The 18,309-nt window shown below is 49.0% G+C and overlaps 1 protein-coding gene across 7 annotated transcripts in view; it reads left to right on the top strand.

Annotated features, from left to right (window-relative positions):
• The first annotated feature begins 19 nt into the window (after positions 1–19).
• The window catches only part of PI4KB (phosphatidylinositol 4-kinase beta), a 25,204-nt gene continuing 6,914 nt past the window's right edge, over positions 20–18,309 (top strand). For 2 of the 7 annotated variants that reach the window (XM_049880452.1, XM_049880458.1), the window contains exons 1-7: positions 20–151; positions 1,041–1,241; positions 7,112–8,015; positions 12,533–12,577; positions 15,045–15,272; positions 16,138–16,365; positions 17,996–18,105. In XM_049880452.1, the coding sequence (XP_049736409.1) occupies positions 1,237–1,241; positions 7,112–8,015; positions 12,533–12,577; positions 15,045–15,272; positions 16,138–16,365; positions 17,996–18,105 (1,520 nt within the window). In that variant the 5' untranslated portion in view covers positions 20–151; positions 1,041–1,236. Of the gene's footprint in view, positions 152–1,040; positions 1,242–2,419; positions 2,611–7,111; positions 8,016–12,532; positions 12,578–15,044; positions 15,273–16,137; positions 16,366–17,995; positions 18,106–18,309 lie in introns of all 7 variants that reach the window. The other 5 variants (XM_049880454.1, XM_049880455.1, XM_049880456.1 and 2 more) reach the window with 5 other exon arrangements.

Genomic DNA, 18,309 nt, shown 5'->3' with positions numbered 1-18,309 from the left:
CCCCGCAGCCAGGGCCTGGTGCAGCCGCCGCGGCCGCTGTCAGGAAAGCGGAGGCGGCCAATGGAGCCCGGGAGCGGCCGCTGCTGCTGAGGCGGGGTGCCGGCAGCCCGACCCCGACCGCCCGCACCCCCTCCGCGGGGGTCCCCCGGAGGTAGGCGACTCCACCCCCGTGAGTTACCCTTGCCCTCTCGGGGGGCTCTCTCACCCTGTCCCGCACAGCCTACCCACCCTCCCCCTCAAAACCTGGATTCGACTACAGAATTGCCCCCCCGGTGGCAGCTGCACCCCGGGTTCCTTCTCCACCCTTTCTTTTTAGGCCTGGGATCCTCCTCTGCTTTTTGGCTTCCTCTTTTAACTCCTCCCCTTGCCCCGGGGATTCCTCCTCCCTCACTTTTATCCCTGTTGCCTCCGTCCCGAAATTATTTTCTTAAACCCTTCCGTATCAGGATGCCTTCTGTAATGTCCATCCTTGCTTGTCCTTCCTCGTTGCCTGTGCCCCTGCCTCAAACCTTTCCCATAGACCCCTCCTTTATCCTTTTTCCTCTTTTACCCCTTTGCTCCGAGGTCTCTGTGCAACCCTAGCACTGGGTTCCCATTTCCCTCAGCTAAAGATGTGGCCCTTTCTTCTTCTGCTTCTTCTGATTCTATTACTTTACTGCCACCCACCCACCCAGCGACTCTTGGTTTCCAAAAGTTACCTATCCCCCTCTCCTTAAGGGATTTAATGCTCTCAGCATCATTCCCACAGTACTGTTAGCATTCTGCTTTGACCATAATCCTCACCCTTCTTCTCCGGAATGCTATCTGATCCCTGTAACTTTATTTAGTTTCTCTTCCCCCTTTTCAATCCCCCAGCCTCTGGAGGTTTGTTTCTGAGGGGAATAAAAGATCTGACAGTGCCCCTGCCCATTCAGGATTTCTAACTTTTGACACCTTCTCCCTAGAGTTTCAGAGATTTTGCCTGATCTTGTGACATTTGGTTCTGTTTTCCCTTTGGTCTCTATGTCTTCTCTTTCACACTCTTTATCTCCACATACCAGTTATTTCAGGATCAGCTAAACCTTGAACTAAGAAGAAAATGTATTGGGAAGAGGGGGAGCCTCAGCTGTCTCAGGCTTTTCTGGACAGAAGGGTGATTCTGAAGGATGGAGCAAATTTTGAAGAAGTCTATCAGATTACACTTTGTTGACTACTCAGGAGCAACCACTGGCAGGGATGAACAGGCCTGGAAACTGAATGAGGTTGTGAGAAATTTTGTTTCGGATTATTTAATTTTAGGCTTGTTTTAAAGGGATCACAGACTAGAGTGCCTTCCCACCCCGTCCAGAGCCAAGAGGAGTCAGTTTACGTGCCTGTGGCTTAGTAGAATAGTTTTGGTTGATTCCCTGAGAGCACAGGCCTGGGGTGGGATGGGGGGGGGGTGGTAACTGGGAAAAGGAACATGGGACAATGGAAAGAGCTTATACATTTGGAATTAGGACTCCTGGGTTCAGCATGTGACTTCCTCACTTGACCTTTAGAATGACCTTTTTGGGAAAATGGCCCACTCTAAAGGCATCACTGCAGTAATAGACTAACAGTAGAATGAGGGTTGGGAGAAAAATTAGACTTGGTTTTTTTGTTTACAAAACATCCTCTGGGTTCATCAGACAAAAGGTATTTGATAGGAGTGGTTTAGTCGCCCTGAGAATTTTCTTTCATCTTGATCTCCGTTGGGTCTTTCTAATCTACAGCCATGAAAGTAAGTCAGTTTGAAAGACAAGCTCTAAGTCTGCTTCTCTCATCTGTCTTTTTTTCCTGTCACATTAGGTTGCTGACCTCCTGAGCTGTCAGCTTAATCCACAATTCCAGATTCAATAGGTAGAAAGTATGTTTGTGGGAAAGCCCTTTGAGGAAGCTGTCTGGAAAAGAGAACTTGGAGTGATCTGGGACTTAGGAGACTAGTTGCTGCCTTGTATGTATGCCATGTCTCTGACTTGGCCCATGATAGTGAAGAGGACATGTGAAGCTCCATTCATCTTTAACTCTAGGCCTGTCTGAAGTATGAAGCAGTCCTACTACCTTGTCCCGCTTCTGCCTTGTCTTCCTCCTCTTTATCAGAGTGCAGTCTCCTCATAATACCCCTTTTTAGAAGCAATTTGGAAAACATCCCCAACCAGAAGTCATACTTCCCCTAGTTTCCCTGCTTCCTTCTCAGAGTTGAGGTCACATTGCATGGAGAGAACATGTTTGCTGAACACCATCCAAAGTAGTGAATTGAGATTCTTTGATTTGGGAAAGAGGCTGGGAGGACCCTTTCAATAATTGGCAGGGGATAAGAGAGAGCCTAGTCAAGGTGCATTTGGGGCTTGGTAGGGGGGGAACAGTTCAGAGAGAGGTGAATGTGCAAGTTGCTTCCTTTACCATCTGTCTGTTTCAGCAGGGGCTCCCAGAGCTGGCTTGGGCTGTCTGGCTGGAATCTGCTTATACCAGCTCCATGGCCCTGTGCAGAGAGCTCTCAGCCTGATTCAATATTGATTTAACTACCCTGAGACCACTGCCCTCCCTACCCTTCTGCTGGCAGCTTGAGAATGCCCTCTCCCTTGATGCCGCCACCCCCTGGGGCCTCGGGTAAGCATTTACCTAGTTCCTGGTGGGGCTTGAGCCTGCTCGACAGCTTGGCCCTAAGTTTCTGCAAGGAAAGAGAAGTACACTATCTCCACCTTGACATTGAGGTCAAAGAGGAGATGAGCTGAAGCATCCTTAAAGAAAGGTTTGTGTTAGACCTTAAGACATGACGAGGAACTTCTTAACAGAAGGACAAGTAGCCTAAGGTGATAGAGGGTCTCTTTTGAAAATCAACTTCTTTTAGAGAAATTATTATTGAAGAAATACATGCACTTGGTAACAAATTCAGGAGTTTATGATGAAAAGTCTCTTTCCACTCGTCCCTATTCCTAGTCCTCAGATTTAACCTCTTTTAATTATCTCAGTGTTTAGCTCTGAAGGTTATTGCCGTCACTGTACGTAGAATGCTTATGCCGCTGTTTCTTGATGTATTAATTGTTATAAAAGAGGATTTAGCTTTAGGGGATTTATACTCCGTGTTTATATAATTATGTCATTATTTTTATTTCTTCTACTGGACATTTATATACCTTTAATATAATTTAGCCTATTTTTTCTTTTTCATTGGAGCTCTGGGACGCAGTGGTTAATAGTGTGGCTGCTAAGCAAAAGGTTAGCAGTTCGAATCCACCAGCCACTCCTTGGAAACCCTTTGGGACAGTTCTACTCTGTCCTATAAGGTTGTTATGAGTTGGAATCGACTGCAACCGATTTTAACTGTTAAAAAAGTATTTTTTTCTTTTCCATTAACTTTAAACAGTCTCTTAACTACCCACTTTGTACAATGAGGATACTAGTTCCCTTACCCTTTTTCCACTTCACATGATCCATCTCAAAGGGATCTTTTCAAAGGAAGAGGAAAATTGAGCTCCCCTCCCTGCTGGGAGGCAGAGCAGTAGATCGGATGATCTCTCAAAGGCCGTTCTAGGCACGTATAAAACGTCAAGGTTTGTCTGAACCAATTCATATTTGTCTAATCCATGGAGAAAGATGTGAAGAAGGGAATGGTGATTAACTGGGTAAGGGGATTTGGGGCCTTTACCATCCTGTCCTAGCAGAGACCAATCCAGTAAGTCCTTTAACGGAAGCCAGGGGAAGGTTGTTTGCCTATAATCTTTTGCAGCCTTGAGAAGTGGGGAGCCAGGTTAAGTGATAACATCCCCTCCCTGCAGAGACCTTCTCCACAGACATGTACTTAAATGCTCGGTCACACAAAATGCATGTATACCTTCTGTCCTCTACAGCTGACCTGTAATAATCCCCTGGTGCTCAGACCAGGATTCCCTGTATTGCTCAGACATGAACTATGGAGTCCAGGCAGTTGTCAGCATTCCTTCCACCTCCTCCCTCCTTCTTAGGAGCCAGCTGCTAGGCTGGGGAAATTCTTCAGTTTCCCTTGCAGTCTGAGTAGAAGGCCAGTTTAGTGTGGGTACAGTTGTCTGAACTTCCTTGTTAGATGATGAATGGAGGGTAGTATTAACCCTGAAAACCATAGGAGTCGTTTGATATTAAGGGCTCGGATTTTCTTTCCTTGCTTTTTTCTTATTTCTCTGACTTAAAAGGGGAAAGGTAATGAATATTGGATCTGTTCTTTATTTCTTTGGCCTTCTACTCCGTTCATTTTCTTTAGAATGGTTACCCATTGAATTCATATTTTCTTTGCATTTGAAAATAAATGAGTTGATTTTGAGGACATTTGAGTTTAGGTTTTAAAAAATCCCTTATTGTCTAAATTGATAAAACCCTATTCTCTTCAATATACCCTTCCACCCCATGACTTGCTTCAGTGTAGGCAGGCCCTGAGGCTGCGAGAGGCCAGGAGGCAGGTCCACCTACAGTTTGGTGGCTTCTAGTGGCAAAGTTCCTATACAAAGAGGAGCTTATAGAGGAGTTTAGTTTTCCCACACCTCTTGGCATGTCTGCTTCCTTGGAAAGTAAAGGCTGTAAAACGGGGGAGTCTATTCTGGGGGAAAATCCTCTGAATACTGTGAAAGTGAGTTCCCAGCTGAATCCTGGGAGTTTTTCTTCCTTTGCCTGTAGGATAAAAGAGGTGATGATATCCTTACCTCCTTTCCTGGTGCCAGTAATAATCCCAGTTGTGATCAGTTAGGGTGACTGTGTTCTGAATTTCCAAGTAAGGTCAGAGATTGTATGTGGGAAAATGTCTAGGTTTCATTTTCCTTGGCAACTTTGAAAAGAGGACTTTTAGGAGCTGTCAGTGACTTAGAAGTCTCTGAAATAGAGGAACAGGAAAGGATATGTCAAGCATAGAGAAATTGAGGAAAAAAGTCGGTTGTATAGGACAATTTTTCTAGGCTACCATGTGAGTTTCTAAGCAGATCTAAAAGATTGGGTGTCCCAGTCGAAGCACAGTGACCCTCTGATGCAGAGTGCCCTGCAGAGGTGTAGCAGGAATGATTAAACCTTCCTCTTCTTATTCCTGTACAGCCCATAGATATGGGTAGAGACAGATCCACATAGGCAGCCATGCTGGTTCTGCTGCTCAGAGGGCACCATTTAATTTCAAGGAGAGCGTAATGAAAGAGTTGCCACCTTACTGATTCCAAGCCCAAACTGCATCAGGCGAATTAAATTCAGGAATGAACTTCTTGCTTGACAGAGTTAGGAGAAAGAGAAACTGAAGTGCCCCCTTTTTAGTGACCTCTGAGAACAGAAGAGTTCCACATCTGTCTTTCAGGCAAGTCTTAGGTGGTAAGTAGTGGGAGGCAGGGAGCTGGACTCTATGATGGTGGGCAGATCAAAGTAGCCTTGCCACTTAACATTTCAGAGATGTAAGAAGAGGCCCTGGAAGGGTGGCAGTGTAAAGGGGGGCTTCCAAGAGATGATGAGTGGCAGGAGAATTGGTAGCTCCAGCCTCCTTCTGCCTACTCACGGTACATGCACCCAGAATCACCAGAGTCAAAAGGTAAGGTCACTAATCATTGAAAATGACTTTCAATCCAGCTCTACAAAAGCTGCTGAGTGTGTCTTAGACTTAACCGTATTTGCATTTCTGTGAAGAGGCCTCTGAGACCATTGTTGGCTACGGCCAGACTGGGAGCTGAGGTTGATCTGTTGTTAATAATGTGCCTCTCCCAGCCCCCGCTTTAAAATTTCCTCCTGTGTCCACATTGATTCTCCTGATCTGGACTTGGTGAGGCTCTGAAGAATTGCTCTTAGAGGGCAGCGGCTGTTGTCAGCAGTGTTCTCTCACTGAATTCCCTCCCAGAGCTCCTCCAGAGAGGTATCCTTAATTACATGATTCCTGTTCCTCCGTGTCCCTTGGAAGTTCTAGACCCACGAGTCCCAGCCTGATCTCCTCATGCCATCCCAGAGCCCCTCCGGTGCTTAGAGTGTGTGTATGATAGGGGTGCAAGTAGTGTTGGGGTAGGTGGGGGCTGTATGAATGTTTTGGAAGATTCTCAAACAAGTGTAACTCTTAATTCACTGCCTTATAAAACAATATTTGTATGTGTGTGCACATGTGCACACACAGAGTATACTAACCTTTTAGGTGATTGGGATTCAACATTTATTGAATTTATTGAATACTACTATGTGCCAGGGACTGTGCTAGGTCCTTTCACATGCAGCTATTTATTCCACACAGTAGCAGCTGAGAAAATGGAAACTCAGAAGATAAGTGGCTTGCATAAGTTTTCAAAAACCAAACCAAACCCGTTGCTGTGGAGTCAAGTCTGACTCATAGCAACCATATAGTTTACTCCATAAGATGTGTAAGTTTACACATCTCAATAATGGCAGGGCCAGCCCCCCAGCCTATTTGACTCTGAGTCCGGGCTCTTTCCGCTGGAGTGGAGGGTTGTGATGTCATGAAGACAGATGAGCAGAGAAATAGCACAACTTCAGCAGGGTTGGTGATGGGTATTTTAGAGCAGTTTCTTCTAAATGAAGCTTGGCATTATGTTTGCTGGCCTTTATTCCCTGGGAGCTTTGTGTCTGAAAGGGAAGGTAAGAACGTGCCTATAACTAGGAAAAATACATCAAGACTTTAATACAAAATAGAGGTGAGATGTGAGGGCCTGTGTATGGAATGTTATATGAGTAAGGAAATAGCTTAAATGGGAGAAGAAAAAGGTGATGGCAGGCATTTAAAGGAAGACATGGGAAGGGCAAGGCTATAGAAAAGTATTTGAAGGCTTAGGCACAAGTGAATAAGACCAGCATGTCCCTGCAGTCCACCTGAAGAATTTGTAAATCTTTATAAGCGTAACATACATTAAAGCAGCATTTTGCAAATACAAGTTAAGAACAGAGGCTAAGCACAGAAGGAACGAAAAGTAATGCAGGGGTCAAAAGTGGAGGTAGTCAGGGAAAGTTTTAGGAAACAGTAACTTTTCATCTGATTTTAAGGAGTCCAGGAAGACAAAAAGAGAGGCGGTGCCTGGGAAGGCATCATAGGGAAGGAAAGGAGTGAGGATGGCACCACTAACCAGTATGTATATGTGTCTCCCTTTTCCTTTTTCCCTCCTTTCTCCTGTAGCTTGGAAGCTCGAAGTCTGGCTGTGGCCATGGGAGACAATGAGCCCACTCCTAGCCCACCAGGGAATAATGGGGGCTCCTTGCTAAGTGTCATCACGGAGGGGGTCGGGGAACTATCAGTGATTGACCCTGAGGTGGCCCAGAAGGCCTGCCAGGAAGTGCTGGAGAAAGTGAAGCTTTTGCATGGAGGCGTGGCCGTCTCTAGCAGAGGCACCCCGCTGGAGTTGGTCAATGGGGATGGTGTGGACAGTGAGATCCATTGCCTGGATGAAACACCTACCCAGATAAGGGAGGAGGAAGATGAGATGGGGGCCACTATGGCCTCGGGCACAGCGAAAGGATCAAGAAGGCGGCGACAGAACAACTCAGCCAAACAGTCTTGGCTGCTGAGGCTGTTCGAGTCAAAACTATTTGACATCTCCATGGCCATTTCATACCTGTATAACTCCAAGGAGCCTGGAGTGCAAGCCTACATCGGCAACCGGCTCTTCTGCTTTCGCAATGAGGACGTGGACTTTTATCTGCCCCAGTTGCTTAACATGTACATCCACATGGATGAGGACGTGGGTGATGCCATCAAGCCCTACATAGTCCATCGCTGCCGCCAGAGCATTAACTTTTCCCTCCAGTGTGCCCTGTTGCTCGGGGCTTACTCTTCAGACATGCACATTTCCACTCAACGACACTCCCGTGGGACCAAGCTGCGGAAGCTGATCCTCTCAGATGAGCTGAAGCCAGCTCACCGAAAGAGGGAGCTGCCCTCCCTGAGCCCAGCCCCTGACACAGGGCTGTCTCCTTCTAAAAGGACTCACCAGCGCTCTAAATCAGACGCCACCGCCAGCATAAGTCTCAGCAGCAACCTGAAACGAACAGCCAGCAACCCTAAAGTGGAGAATGAGGATGAGGTAAAATTCTGGGGAGGGTCACGGTGGAAGAGGGCTGCATGGAGACAGGATGTCTGACGTAGGGTTACACCGTCCTTTTCTCTCCTCCCCTCTGTTTCATTTCACTGTGATAAAAGCATGGAAAGTTACACTGGAAAAAGACCTTAGAATTCATGTATCCCAACTGCCTCATTTTACAAAGAAAGAACTTGGAGACCCAGAGAGGTAAAGTGACTTGCCTCAGGTCAGATGGCTGGTTAATGGCAAGGCTGATACTCCAGACTGTCCATTCCATTAACTACTTGCTTACTAAGAACTGTGGCAGAGATCCTCTCTACCCTAATCTGAGACCTGACATACCTACCAGAGCCTCTCAGAGGAGCAGTTGTGGTGGAGGAAAAGGGACTGTGGTGGTCTTTGTACGTGAGTTCTGTGTGTGCTAGAGTTGGGGGATGTTAAATAGGACATAAGCTTCATTCTCTTGGCCACTCCTCCTCATAATCCCTTTCCCCCACCCCCAGAAGACCCTGCTTTTTGTTGGCATTGGGGAAGAGTTCATTCCCTATCACTGAGGCATCTGCAGAATGCCCTCCTGCCTGTCTTTCCTTGGGGGAGGGGTATCTTGGTGGTATCTTTCCTATATCATTTGGAGGAAGTAAAAAGGGAAGAGAGAAGCCATCTTTTGTTAAAGAGTAAATCTTGTCTAGTCAAGGACCTGGAGGCTGGGAAGAAGAGGAAGCTGTAGCAGCGATGGGGGTATTCAATTTAGGGTGCAAAGGAGGGAGGAGATGAGCACGTTAGGAGCCTACACCCATCCTCTACTTCACATCTCGAAATGGGAAGTTGCCCAGTGGATAACCAAGTGTTGGTGACCTGGTGGCCTCACCAGACAATGGTGCCCCAGTCCTCCCCTCTGACTCACCACTGGCCAGGCTCCCATCCTGGCTGCCAGTCTAGGAGGGAAGGGAGAAAAGAACAAGGAATTTGCACTTGTTGGAAATCTCACATAGCCGTGGTCCTGGCATCTGCCTCTGTGGGGCACATACCCCACCCACGTTTCTGGTACAACGGGACTTCTTTCAACCAGGAGGAGGTCAGAGTGACTAGGGAAGGGAAGGGCAGTAGGGAGGGAGACTACAGAACCTGCTCTCTCTGGCAACGAGGTACTTTATGATGATTTGGTCCAGTAATTGGCCTAGAGTGAGAATAACAGTAGAGCTAAAAGAGCTAGCACTTATTGAGCACTTATTATATGCTAGACGTTGTGCCAAGCACTTTACATTTATTCCTCACAACAATCCTAGGAGATAGGTATTATTTTGCCAGTGAGAGCCTTAGAGAGGTAGATGAGTTGCCCAAGACCTCTCAACTAGGGAATGTCAGGCCAGGACTCAGATCCAGAGCTGGAGTTCATAGTTATTCAGCTTGGCCACCTTGGTTATTTCTCCATGGCCACTTCCCCAGGCCCCCTTGCTAGGTTTTTCTGGGCCTCCCAGCTCTAAGAGGCCATTTGGAGAGAATTGGCCCAGGGCCTTGGCCATCTAGGCTTCCACATCCATGCATAGGCAGACCCAAGCTGTTCTCAGAACCACAGTGAACCCTTTTCATTTCTGGTTGAGCTTGCCAGTGGAGCCCAAGGTCAGGAAGGGAAGTTGTTGGAAAGCAGAGAAGAATCATCTAGATTCTAATGGCACTAATGTCATGAAGGGTTTGGGAGCTGCCACCTCTTGGGCCCAAGCCCCTAGCAGTGTGAGTGTGAGCAGCTGGGTGTCCCTCGTCAGGTTTGACTTTTCTCTGTATCCATTTTGTAGTTCTCATCTTAGGGCCAGAGAAGCTGAGGCATCAGGGCATTTCTTACCCTATGCTGGGCCTCGAACCCTCTTTCTTGCATCTAAGTCCTGTTCCAGGATGAGACTGTGGATCGCACCAAGAGGCAGGTATTCTGTGAGTGCTTAGATCCCTAAGATGGGTTCCCCAGCTGCCATTTTTTCCAGCCTGACTATTTCGGGTCACTGCATCCAGGCACTCAAAGGTTACCTGATGCTGGCAGAATGAGACACCTGAATCCACTCTGGCTCCTCAGGAAATGTGATCAAGTGAGAGAGAGAATAAATAGGAATCTAAACATTTCTTCAGCACAAGAGCATTTGTCAAGGCCCCCACGGTCCCCAAAATACCAAGGGGATTGGCTTTCCTTCTTCTGCTCCTCCTCCCCTATGATGCAGCCTTCGTGCATTCAGCAGATAATTACTGAGTGTGTACCCTGTGCAGAGCCCTGCACCAGAGGCAATGGAGCACGGTAAGGTAAATAAAGCACTTCCCTGCCCTCCGGAACGGAGAAGGTGATATGGAAACCCCCGTTGTCTAGGGAACAGTTTAGTACATGACTCTCTTGAAAAGCTGTTTTCTGCCCATAAGCAGGACACTTAGAGCTTGTTAAAACAAAGCACGTAGTTTTCCAAGGTCTGAACAGAGACAGTAGAAGGAGAATCTCTAGGTAGGACCTGACACTGTGCTTCCAGTGTCTTGCTTTCCTCTTGGGTTCTCAGTTTAATCCTGCGCTCCTACAACTAGTAGAGGAGCCAATGAGAGTGAAGAGAGACTTCAGGGGAAGTGGCCCGTATAGCTCTCTTTCTGCCTAGAGCCTCCCTACCGAGAGCTCCTCTCTTCCCACACCTCACAAAGGGAGGGGTCCATTTTCTTTCAGGGAGGAATTCTTTACGCTCGCTCCCCAACAGCGGCTCTAGCACTGATTCTTCCCTCTCCCACCATTTTCCCTTCAAAGCAAAGCAGCCTAGCCAGGCAACTGCTCAGGCAGTTTTCCTTCCCACTTGTAACCAAATGCTGAATATTTGGCATGGCATAGAGCGCAGAGAAAGATTTCAGTACTGCCCCACCCCACATCATGACACTCTTAGTAAATGAGCTTTGTCTGTTCAGAACTGTAACCTTTGCACTGAGAAATCTGCTGCTCGGGTCACACAGAAAGCCTCAGTGGACCTTCTAGCCCCATACGATGTGATGTCAGCTTCTTGGACTCAGCTGTGCTCCCTGGAGCTGACTCAGTCTGAGTGAGTCAAGCCCAGGAGTAGGAGGAGAGGGGCAGGTCATAGTATACCTCCCTTCCCCTAGGCTGTGAGTGAGTCAGACGGTGGACCTGTCTGGGAAAATCAGTGGAACGTTGCTCACGGAGCCCCTGTCCTACCTGCTGTTCTTTCCCCAGCCAGGTCATGGGCATAAATTGAACCACCATGTCATATGACACCCTGGCATCCTCGCTGCCTCAGTTCTCCTTCCCACCTCTACCCTAAGCGGAAGAGTTGTTGCCTTGGGAGATTGTTTCCAGGCTTGACCTCTCCCTCAAAGTGTCCCTCTGCCCAGATCCTTCATGGAAGGACCTGACTGTGGGAACCTTGAGATAGAATGAAACTTAAATCATGGACTTGAGTTAAGTAGATACTGAAACGCTGATTCCAGAGTAGAAGTTCAGTGACTGTGACTGACCGCTGCCCTCCGGGGCCCTGGGAGCTCTCAGGACTTTGAATCCTGAGCCCAGGCCCCGCCCCTTTGGCAGATTTGTGCCGGAGTAGGTCTCCTCGGACCGAGCCCAGGACGCTGAGGGCTGCTGCAGCGCTGCCAATGAGACTTTGAGCACCACCCCTTTCTCCTGTTTTGCTCGGACACCCACCATAAGGCACAGCGGAGGGGTGATAGGTAAAGCCCCTTGGCTCGAACTAGGACAGCAGCTGCCACGCTATTCAGCCTTCTTAATAGATTTAGCTAGGACCTAGCTCCCCACCTTATGTCAAAAAGTTGTAGTTTATTGAGTGTTACGTGAGATAGCCTGATAAGGAAGCCTAAAGAGAGTTCAGTAGATGTGAGATTTGTTCATACTTTGCCCCCACCAGCGTCCAGCCCAGAGGTTTCAAGTTTTGGGTCTGGAGTGCCGTTTGTCACACAGGTTCAAGGCTGAGGTTAGACTTCCCAGGGTGATAATGAGACTGGTAAGAGAGGAGGTATACTGGGTACTGAAAGTTTAGCTCTTCTCCTTTCTCCCTGAGGTTTCCAAGAAGCTGGAGGAACTTGGGGTTTTCAGAATGGGGGCCGTGCAACTTGTTAATTTCAGCCGTCTGTGGTGGTCCCCGCGGAGAAGGGCTTGGTGGAGAGCACGTGAGTGCGTGAAGAGCAGGGAAGCTGGTGGGGCAGAGCTGTTCACCTCCCTGGGACCCAGCTTTAGGGCTGTCGTAGAAGGAAGACGCGGGCAGGCGAGAACAGAAGGGAATAAAGAACAGAGGTTGCTTTCTTATCCTCTTCACCCTCTTGACCTGCTCAGGGTCTGAGCTGGCCTTTTAACATCTCCACAGGTGTTGGGAATCTGGGCAAGTGGCATCTTGGGGCCGACTTTCTTTCATTAAAGTAGAAGGGTAGAGCTACAGGAGGAGCAGTTATGAGCCAAGTTGGAGCTAAATTCTCTGCCTTTGTCTCTCTCCCATCCCTCCCCGCCCCTCCTCCTCCCTTGTCCTCTGGCCCTTTCCCAGGAGCTCTCCTCCAGCACCGAGAGTATTGATAATTCATTCAGTTCCGTAAGTGGGGCCAGGCTGGGGCTGGGTGGCAGGCTCCCCCCACGGCCGCATTTCCTCTCCGTCCCCAGGTCATCTGAGCCCCCAGGCCAAGACTATAGTTCAAAGGCCTCTTTTCCTGGGAGACCAGCCCCTCCCTCTCCAGCCTCCCAGACCGGGAGGAGCCCTCCTGCCCCTAGCTGCCTGTGCACCCAGCCCAGACTGAGTTGGGCTCAGTTGATCCTTCTCTCAGAGACAGCTGCCATGCAGTGATAGTCAGCCCCTGGCCCCCGGCTCCTGGTCTCTGGAGCAAACAACTGGGAGAGAGGTGGAATTTACACCTGGATTGGAATAGGGAACTGCTTGGCAGAAACCCCCAGGATCCTGTTTCTCCCACCCAGAACCCTTTCCCCATGGTTTCTGCCATCAGGCCATCATAAGATACTGAGTCCGTGTCTTCTAAATGCTAGGCCCTGTGTTGAGTGAGCAGACTCCAAAAGAAAACAGGACTTGGCCTGAAGGAAAGTTTTACTTCCCCACAGCCAGTTTTCTTTTGTAACTTCAACCCCATTTCTTCCAGGTCTGAGTTCTTCCCTTTTCCCAGCTCACTGCCCAGGAGGTTCCTTAATCCCTGTTCTCCTTTCTTGCTCCCTCTGGATGACTTCTAGACCGACCCCTGACCCTCTGGTCCCACAGGGTCTTGGACCTTGTTGCTGGGCAGAGACGTGAGAGGAAATGCTGGACCCTCTGGGAGTTTGGATGATTTTTTACATTTTATTTTTGATTTGTCTACCCAATCAGTTTTCCCTGCCCTGTGCTGATTCCCTTTCAATCATGATTCCTATCCGTCCCATGTGGCAGAGCCTCTCTCAAGGCCTAGGGTCACATTTCCAACATGCTCAAGTCATTTGGGGGCCCCTGACCCAAATGCTGATTTGGAGATGGGAAGAAGGGGTCTGACTTTTCTCATCTGAGATGACTACGAATTGGTTGGGATAGAGGGTCCTTGGGACAGTGACCATTTGGCACCTGAGTGGTTGGATTAGGGAATCAGGAGGAAGGAAGGAGTAAGTTTCCAAATTTCCTTGTCCTTTGTTTCTTTCCCCATTAGGCCCCTGTGATATTTCCAGGGGCCACAGAAGCCTCATTCTACTGTCCCTCTTTATCTCTTTTCAATCCTGCCCCCCAAAGCGTCCCTGATTGATTCAGACACCCTATTTCATTACTTGTATGGGGCTCTGAGCCAGCCCTCCTGTGGGATAGAGGCTGAGGGATGAACTGCTCCTCTGGACCCTGGTTCTGTTGCACGTGCAGAGGTGGGCCCAGTACTGCCCAGCTTTCAGAAGAAACTCTTCTTGGCAGTGTGAGGGAGTGGGGGTAGAAATTCTCAATCAGGAAACTAAGCAAGACACAGAAAGGGAGAGAGAAGCTGGTGAGTGAAATGCTGTTTCTACAAGAGGAGGCAATAGCTCTTGTCTAGCTGAGGGGAGATGGGATGGGGATTTGGGTGGCTGTCTTGATAAATGCTCCTTATGGTGGAAGGACTTAAGCTGGAAAAAGAGCCGTTCTTCATGTCGAGCCGAGACCATCATTTTATCCACTGCCCTTATTCCCCAGACTGACTTTGCCCTTTCTGGGCATGACTGGAGTGCCCAGCATGAAGAGCTAAGCTCACAGCAGGAACTAAGAAGGGAAGCCTAGGCCCTGAGATGTTGGGGAAGAGGACCCAAGGAGGAATCCCATAAAGAGACAGGCCTTCAGGGCCATCAGCAAGTGCTAAAAGGGGCCATCACTTTCTCCATCCACCTACCCACACCTACCCCCCTCCATCTACTTTTTTTTCCTCATTGATTGTCCCCTCGTTGATGCAAGGTCTGGTCATCCCCTTCTCATCCCCTGCATGTGCATTGATCCCTTGTAAGAGACTGTGGGGTGGTCAGGGGAATGCAATGAAAAGCAACCAAAGTCATTTGAATGAAGAGTTTTCCTTCTTTGAGAGGGGAGGTGTTGACTTGGAGCTCCCATCCCTAGCCGTGTGGGCCCTGGTAGATCCCCCTGGCAGAGACCTACCCCAAGGATCCAAACAAGGAGAGGGACAACCCTGTTCTTGAGATGAGTGAAACCCTTCAGGTGTGAGCAGCTCTTCTTTCTGGGGCTCTGACTGACCTCCCTGGGTGCTGTCCTCTGCCCACCCTGAAGCCTTGGGACAGCCCCTGAGACTCTCAAGTCTAAGAGAAGAGGGTGCCTCCCCATGACTTAGCACAGCTGGATTCATGGCCCCCTTACTCTCCAGGAACAGCCTGTTCTACCTGTTCCTGACTCTAGCTGACAGGGTTGGGATGGATCTACTAGGGCCAAAAGGTAGCTCCTTCTCTGGACGTCTCCAAACACTGGGATATCTGGCCCGCATGGCCAGGAGTAACTAAGTGGGTGGATCATTTTTTTCCTATGGTTTCTTCACTTTCCTCTCTTTCACCTCAACCTCTTATAGCCCGTCAGACTGGCTCCTGAGCGAGAGTTCATCAAGTCACTGATGGCGATCGGCAAGCGGCTGGCCACGCTCCCCACCAAGGAGCAGAAGACACAGCGGCTGATCTCAGAGCTCTCCCTGCTGAACCATAAGCTCCCTGCCCGAGTCTGGCTGCCCACGGCCGGCTTTGACCACCACGTGGTCCGCGTGCCCCACACCCAGGCTGTTGTCCTCAACTCCAAGGACAAGGTAGGTGGACACTCACCAGAACCCTACTCCTGACCTGACTGTACTCCCCCGATTGTCCTAGCGATGCCTCTGCCAACATCCTAGGCTGCCTAGAACTTCATAGTTCATGGTGTCTATGTCAACCATGACTTTACCTCAGTGCTCGTGTGATTGAGGACCCACCTGACCCCCTTGCTGGGCTTTGCTTTTCTGGACCAGAGAAGCCTAATCTTTGCAGCTCACCTCTTGCCACATCTCAAGAAAAGTCACTCTCCAGCCCTTCTTTATGGGCATTTTGGTAGCTCTCCCCCGGCCCTTCTGTAATGCCTAGGCTTTCCAGGTACAGCAGCAATGAAGGTAGAGAAATAGTTTCTAAAACCTTTTCTGATTAGAGTGGCGGGAGAAAGGGAGAAGGATGCCTGATTCATACCGGAGAGAGCTAGTTGAATTTGTCAGTTGGATGGAAAGTTACTGGTTCAGATTCTTCTTTCAGAATCCTCCTCAGGATTGTGCCAAAGCTTTTTTCTGTCTTTGTTTGCAGCCACTTTCTGGCCCCTGTCTTTAGGACAAGCCCACAGAAGCTTCCAGGCCCCTCTAGTGGGCTGTCGTTGGTATTTAGAATTGGTTTTGCTCAAGTGCATCATCTATACATTTTGAAGCTCAGCTGAAATATTTTGAAGGCTTGTGTACTTTCTCGCCCAAATTCCTCTTATGGGTGTTCATAGGACAGGTTCCCTGCCCTTGTGGTGTTCATAGCGTCAGGTGGCTGAGGGATGAGGGTGGGAGGTAGAAGTGGGTAGGTAGCAGGAAGAAGTGTGTTAACAGAGTTGAGATTTGGGGGATAGTGGTGGAGATAAGTTATAAATACTATTCCCCTTCCCCCCAGGCTCCCTACCTGATCTATGTGGAAGTCCTTGAATGTGAAAACTTTGACACCACCAGTGTCCCCGCCCGGATCCCCGAGAACCGAATTCGGAGCACACGCTCTGTGGAGAACCTACCCGAATGTGGTATCACCCATGAGCAACGGGCAGGGAGCTTCAGCACCGTACCCAACTATGACAACGATGATGAGGCCTGGTCAGTGGACGACATAGGCGAGCTGCAGGTGGAGGTGAGGGAGCTCAAGGAGGTAATGACTGGGACGCAGGACCTATTCTTCAGGAGCTTTCAATGTATTTGAGACAAGACCACACACCCTGAGGCAGGCCGAGGCAAGTGTCCAAATGAGTGGTGTGGATAGTAAGTGTTATGATAGGGCAAAGCTCTAAACAGTTCTCGTCTGGAATAGATTCAGATGAACTTGTTTTCCACAGGAGGAATTCAAGTTAAACATAAGGAAGAAGTTCTAGATGTGGGGAATGAGAGAATCAAAATATCTACTGAACACCCGCTATATAAAATTCTCTTAGGATAAGAGAATGTGATTAAGTTATACATTCATTCATTCAGAAATTTTTATTAAGGGCCTTCTTTGTGCCAGAACTGAGTGCAGTGTGCTAGTGACCAAGACTTGGCCCCTGTCTGCAAGGAGTTTGTGACCTAATAGGGGAGAGAACGAGACCAGGAGACAGGTAGTTGTAGTATGATGTGATCCAGGTTGTGGTGGAGAGGACGGGGCCCCTGGGAGCACCTGAGGGTGGGGGTAGCACCTAGGCCAGACTTGGGGTGGGAGTCAGAGAGTTCCTGGAGAAGGAACATCTCAGCTGAGGCCTGAGGGATGGGTAGGATTAGCTGGGCAAACCACATTCCAGGCAGAGGGAATAGCACATACTAAGACCAGAAGGCAAGAGTTTGGTCCGTTTTAGGAACTGGGAGAAATTTTTATGGCTACGATGCTATGTGGGTGAGATGGGAAGTGATGAAGAAATGAGGCTGGAGAGGCCACATGGGCCAGATCGTAGGAGGGATCCTGTAAACTGTAGAAAGTGACTTGGACTTCATCCTGAGGGCAGCAGGAAGCCAGAGCAGGATCATACGTAAGGCCATGCCAGAGCCAGATTTCACTTTGTGAAAAGACAGAATCTCTGTCCTTGAGCTTACATCTAATTGAGGAGATTGGACACAGAGATTAAGAAAAAAAGAGATATAGCAAGGCCGGCAGGATGTGCTAAGTGACAGTTGAGTGGATCTGAAGAGAAATGCTCTGTTACAAAGAGAAGAAGGGATTGGGGTTTCATGGAATGTTCTGTAGTAGAGAAAGACCGGGGGCGGTAGGACTGGACGGCTCAGAGTGAGGAAATGGCCAGAGGAATCTAGCCCGGAGACGCCTGGTCTGTACTCTAGAGAAAAAACATTCCCGACCTTGGGGAGCTGTCAGTATGAGGAGGTGCAGGCTTCCGTGATAGCTGTGATAGTGGTTTGCAGATATTGGTGTGTTTGGAGGCTTTTGGGAAACTAGTTAAAAATTCAGATTCCCAGATCCCATTCCTAGGAATTTTGAGAATGCAGGTGGGGCCTGGGAAGCTGCATTTTAGCAAGCATCCCAGATAATACTGATGGAGGTAGTTTGCACTCTGAGAAACACTGCCAGCAGGGTCTGTGTGAGCGCCTCAGCTGTTTCGGTCCAGGTGGTCAGGATGGTGTGGCAGCAGGGGAGGCTTTTTGGAGCAGACTTTGGAAGGGAGGGGCTGAACACAGCATGGAGATGGCACACAGACAAGCAGGACGTGATCTGAGGAAGAAGGGAAAGAAGCGAGACCTGTGCTTGGCCCTTCTGACCTGCCCTGCCCCCTCCCCCCCAGCTCCCTGAAGTTCACACCAACAGCTGTGACAACATCTCCCAGTTCTCTGTGGACAGCATCACCAGCCAGGAGAGCAAAGAGCCCGTGTTCATTGCAGCAGGGGACATCCGGTATGGCCAGATCACATTGTCTCTCATTTTTCATCCCTCTTTCGGGCACTGTCTCTCTCTCTGTCCCCTTCATCTCTGTCTGAACCATCTGCTCTGTTGTCAGCCTGCATCTTTCTCTTTTCTCTCTTCTTGTCCTGAAGGCCAGCAGACTGGAGGCAGCCAGGGTGCAGGCTGAGAAACTGCATGGGCTGCTGCAGAAGGCAG

This window comes from Elephas maximus, chromosome 3 (assembly GCF_024166365.1).
Source record: "Elephas maximus indicus isolate mEleMax1 chromosome 3, mEleMax1 primary haplotype, whole genome shotgun sequence".
NCBI classification, from domain to species: Eukaryota; Metazoa; Chordata; class Mammalia; order Proboscidea; family Elephantidae; genus Elephas; species Elephas maximus.
Note: the sequence above shows the minus strand (reverse complement) of the source record. Positions and strands in the feature narration are given on the sequence as shown.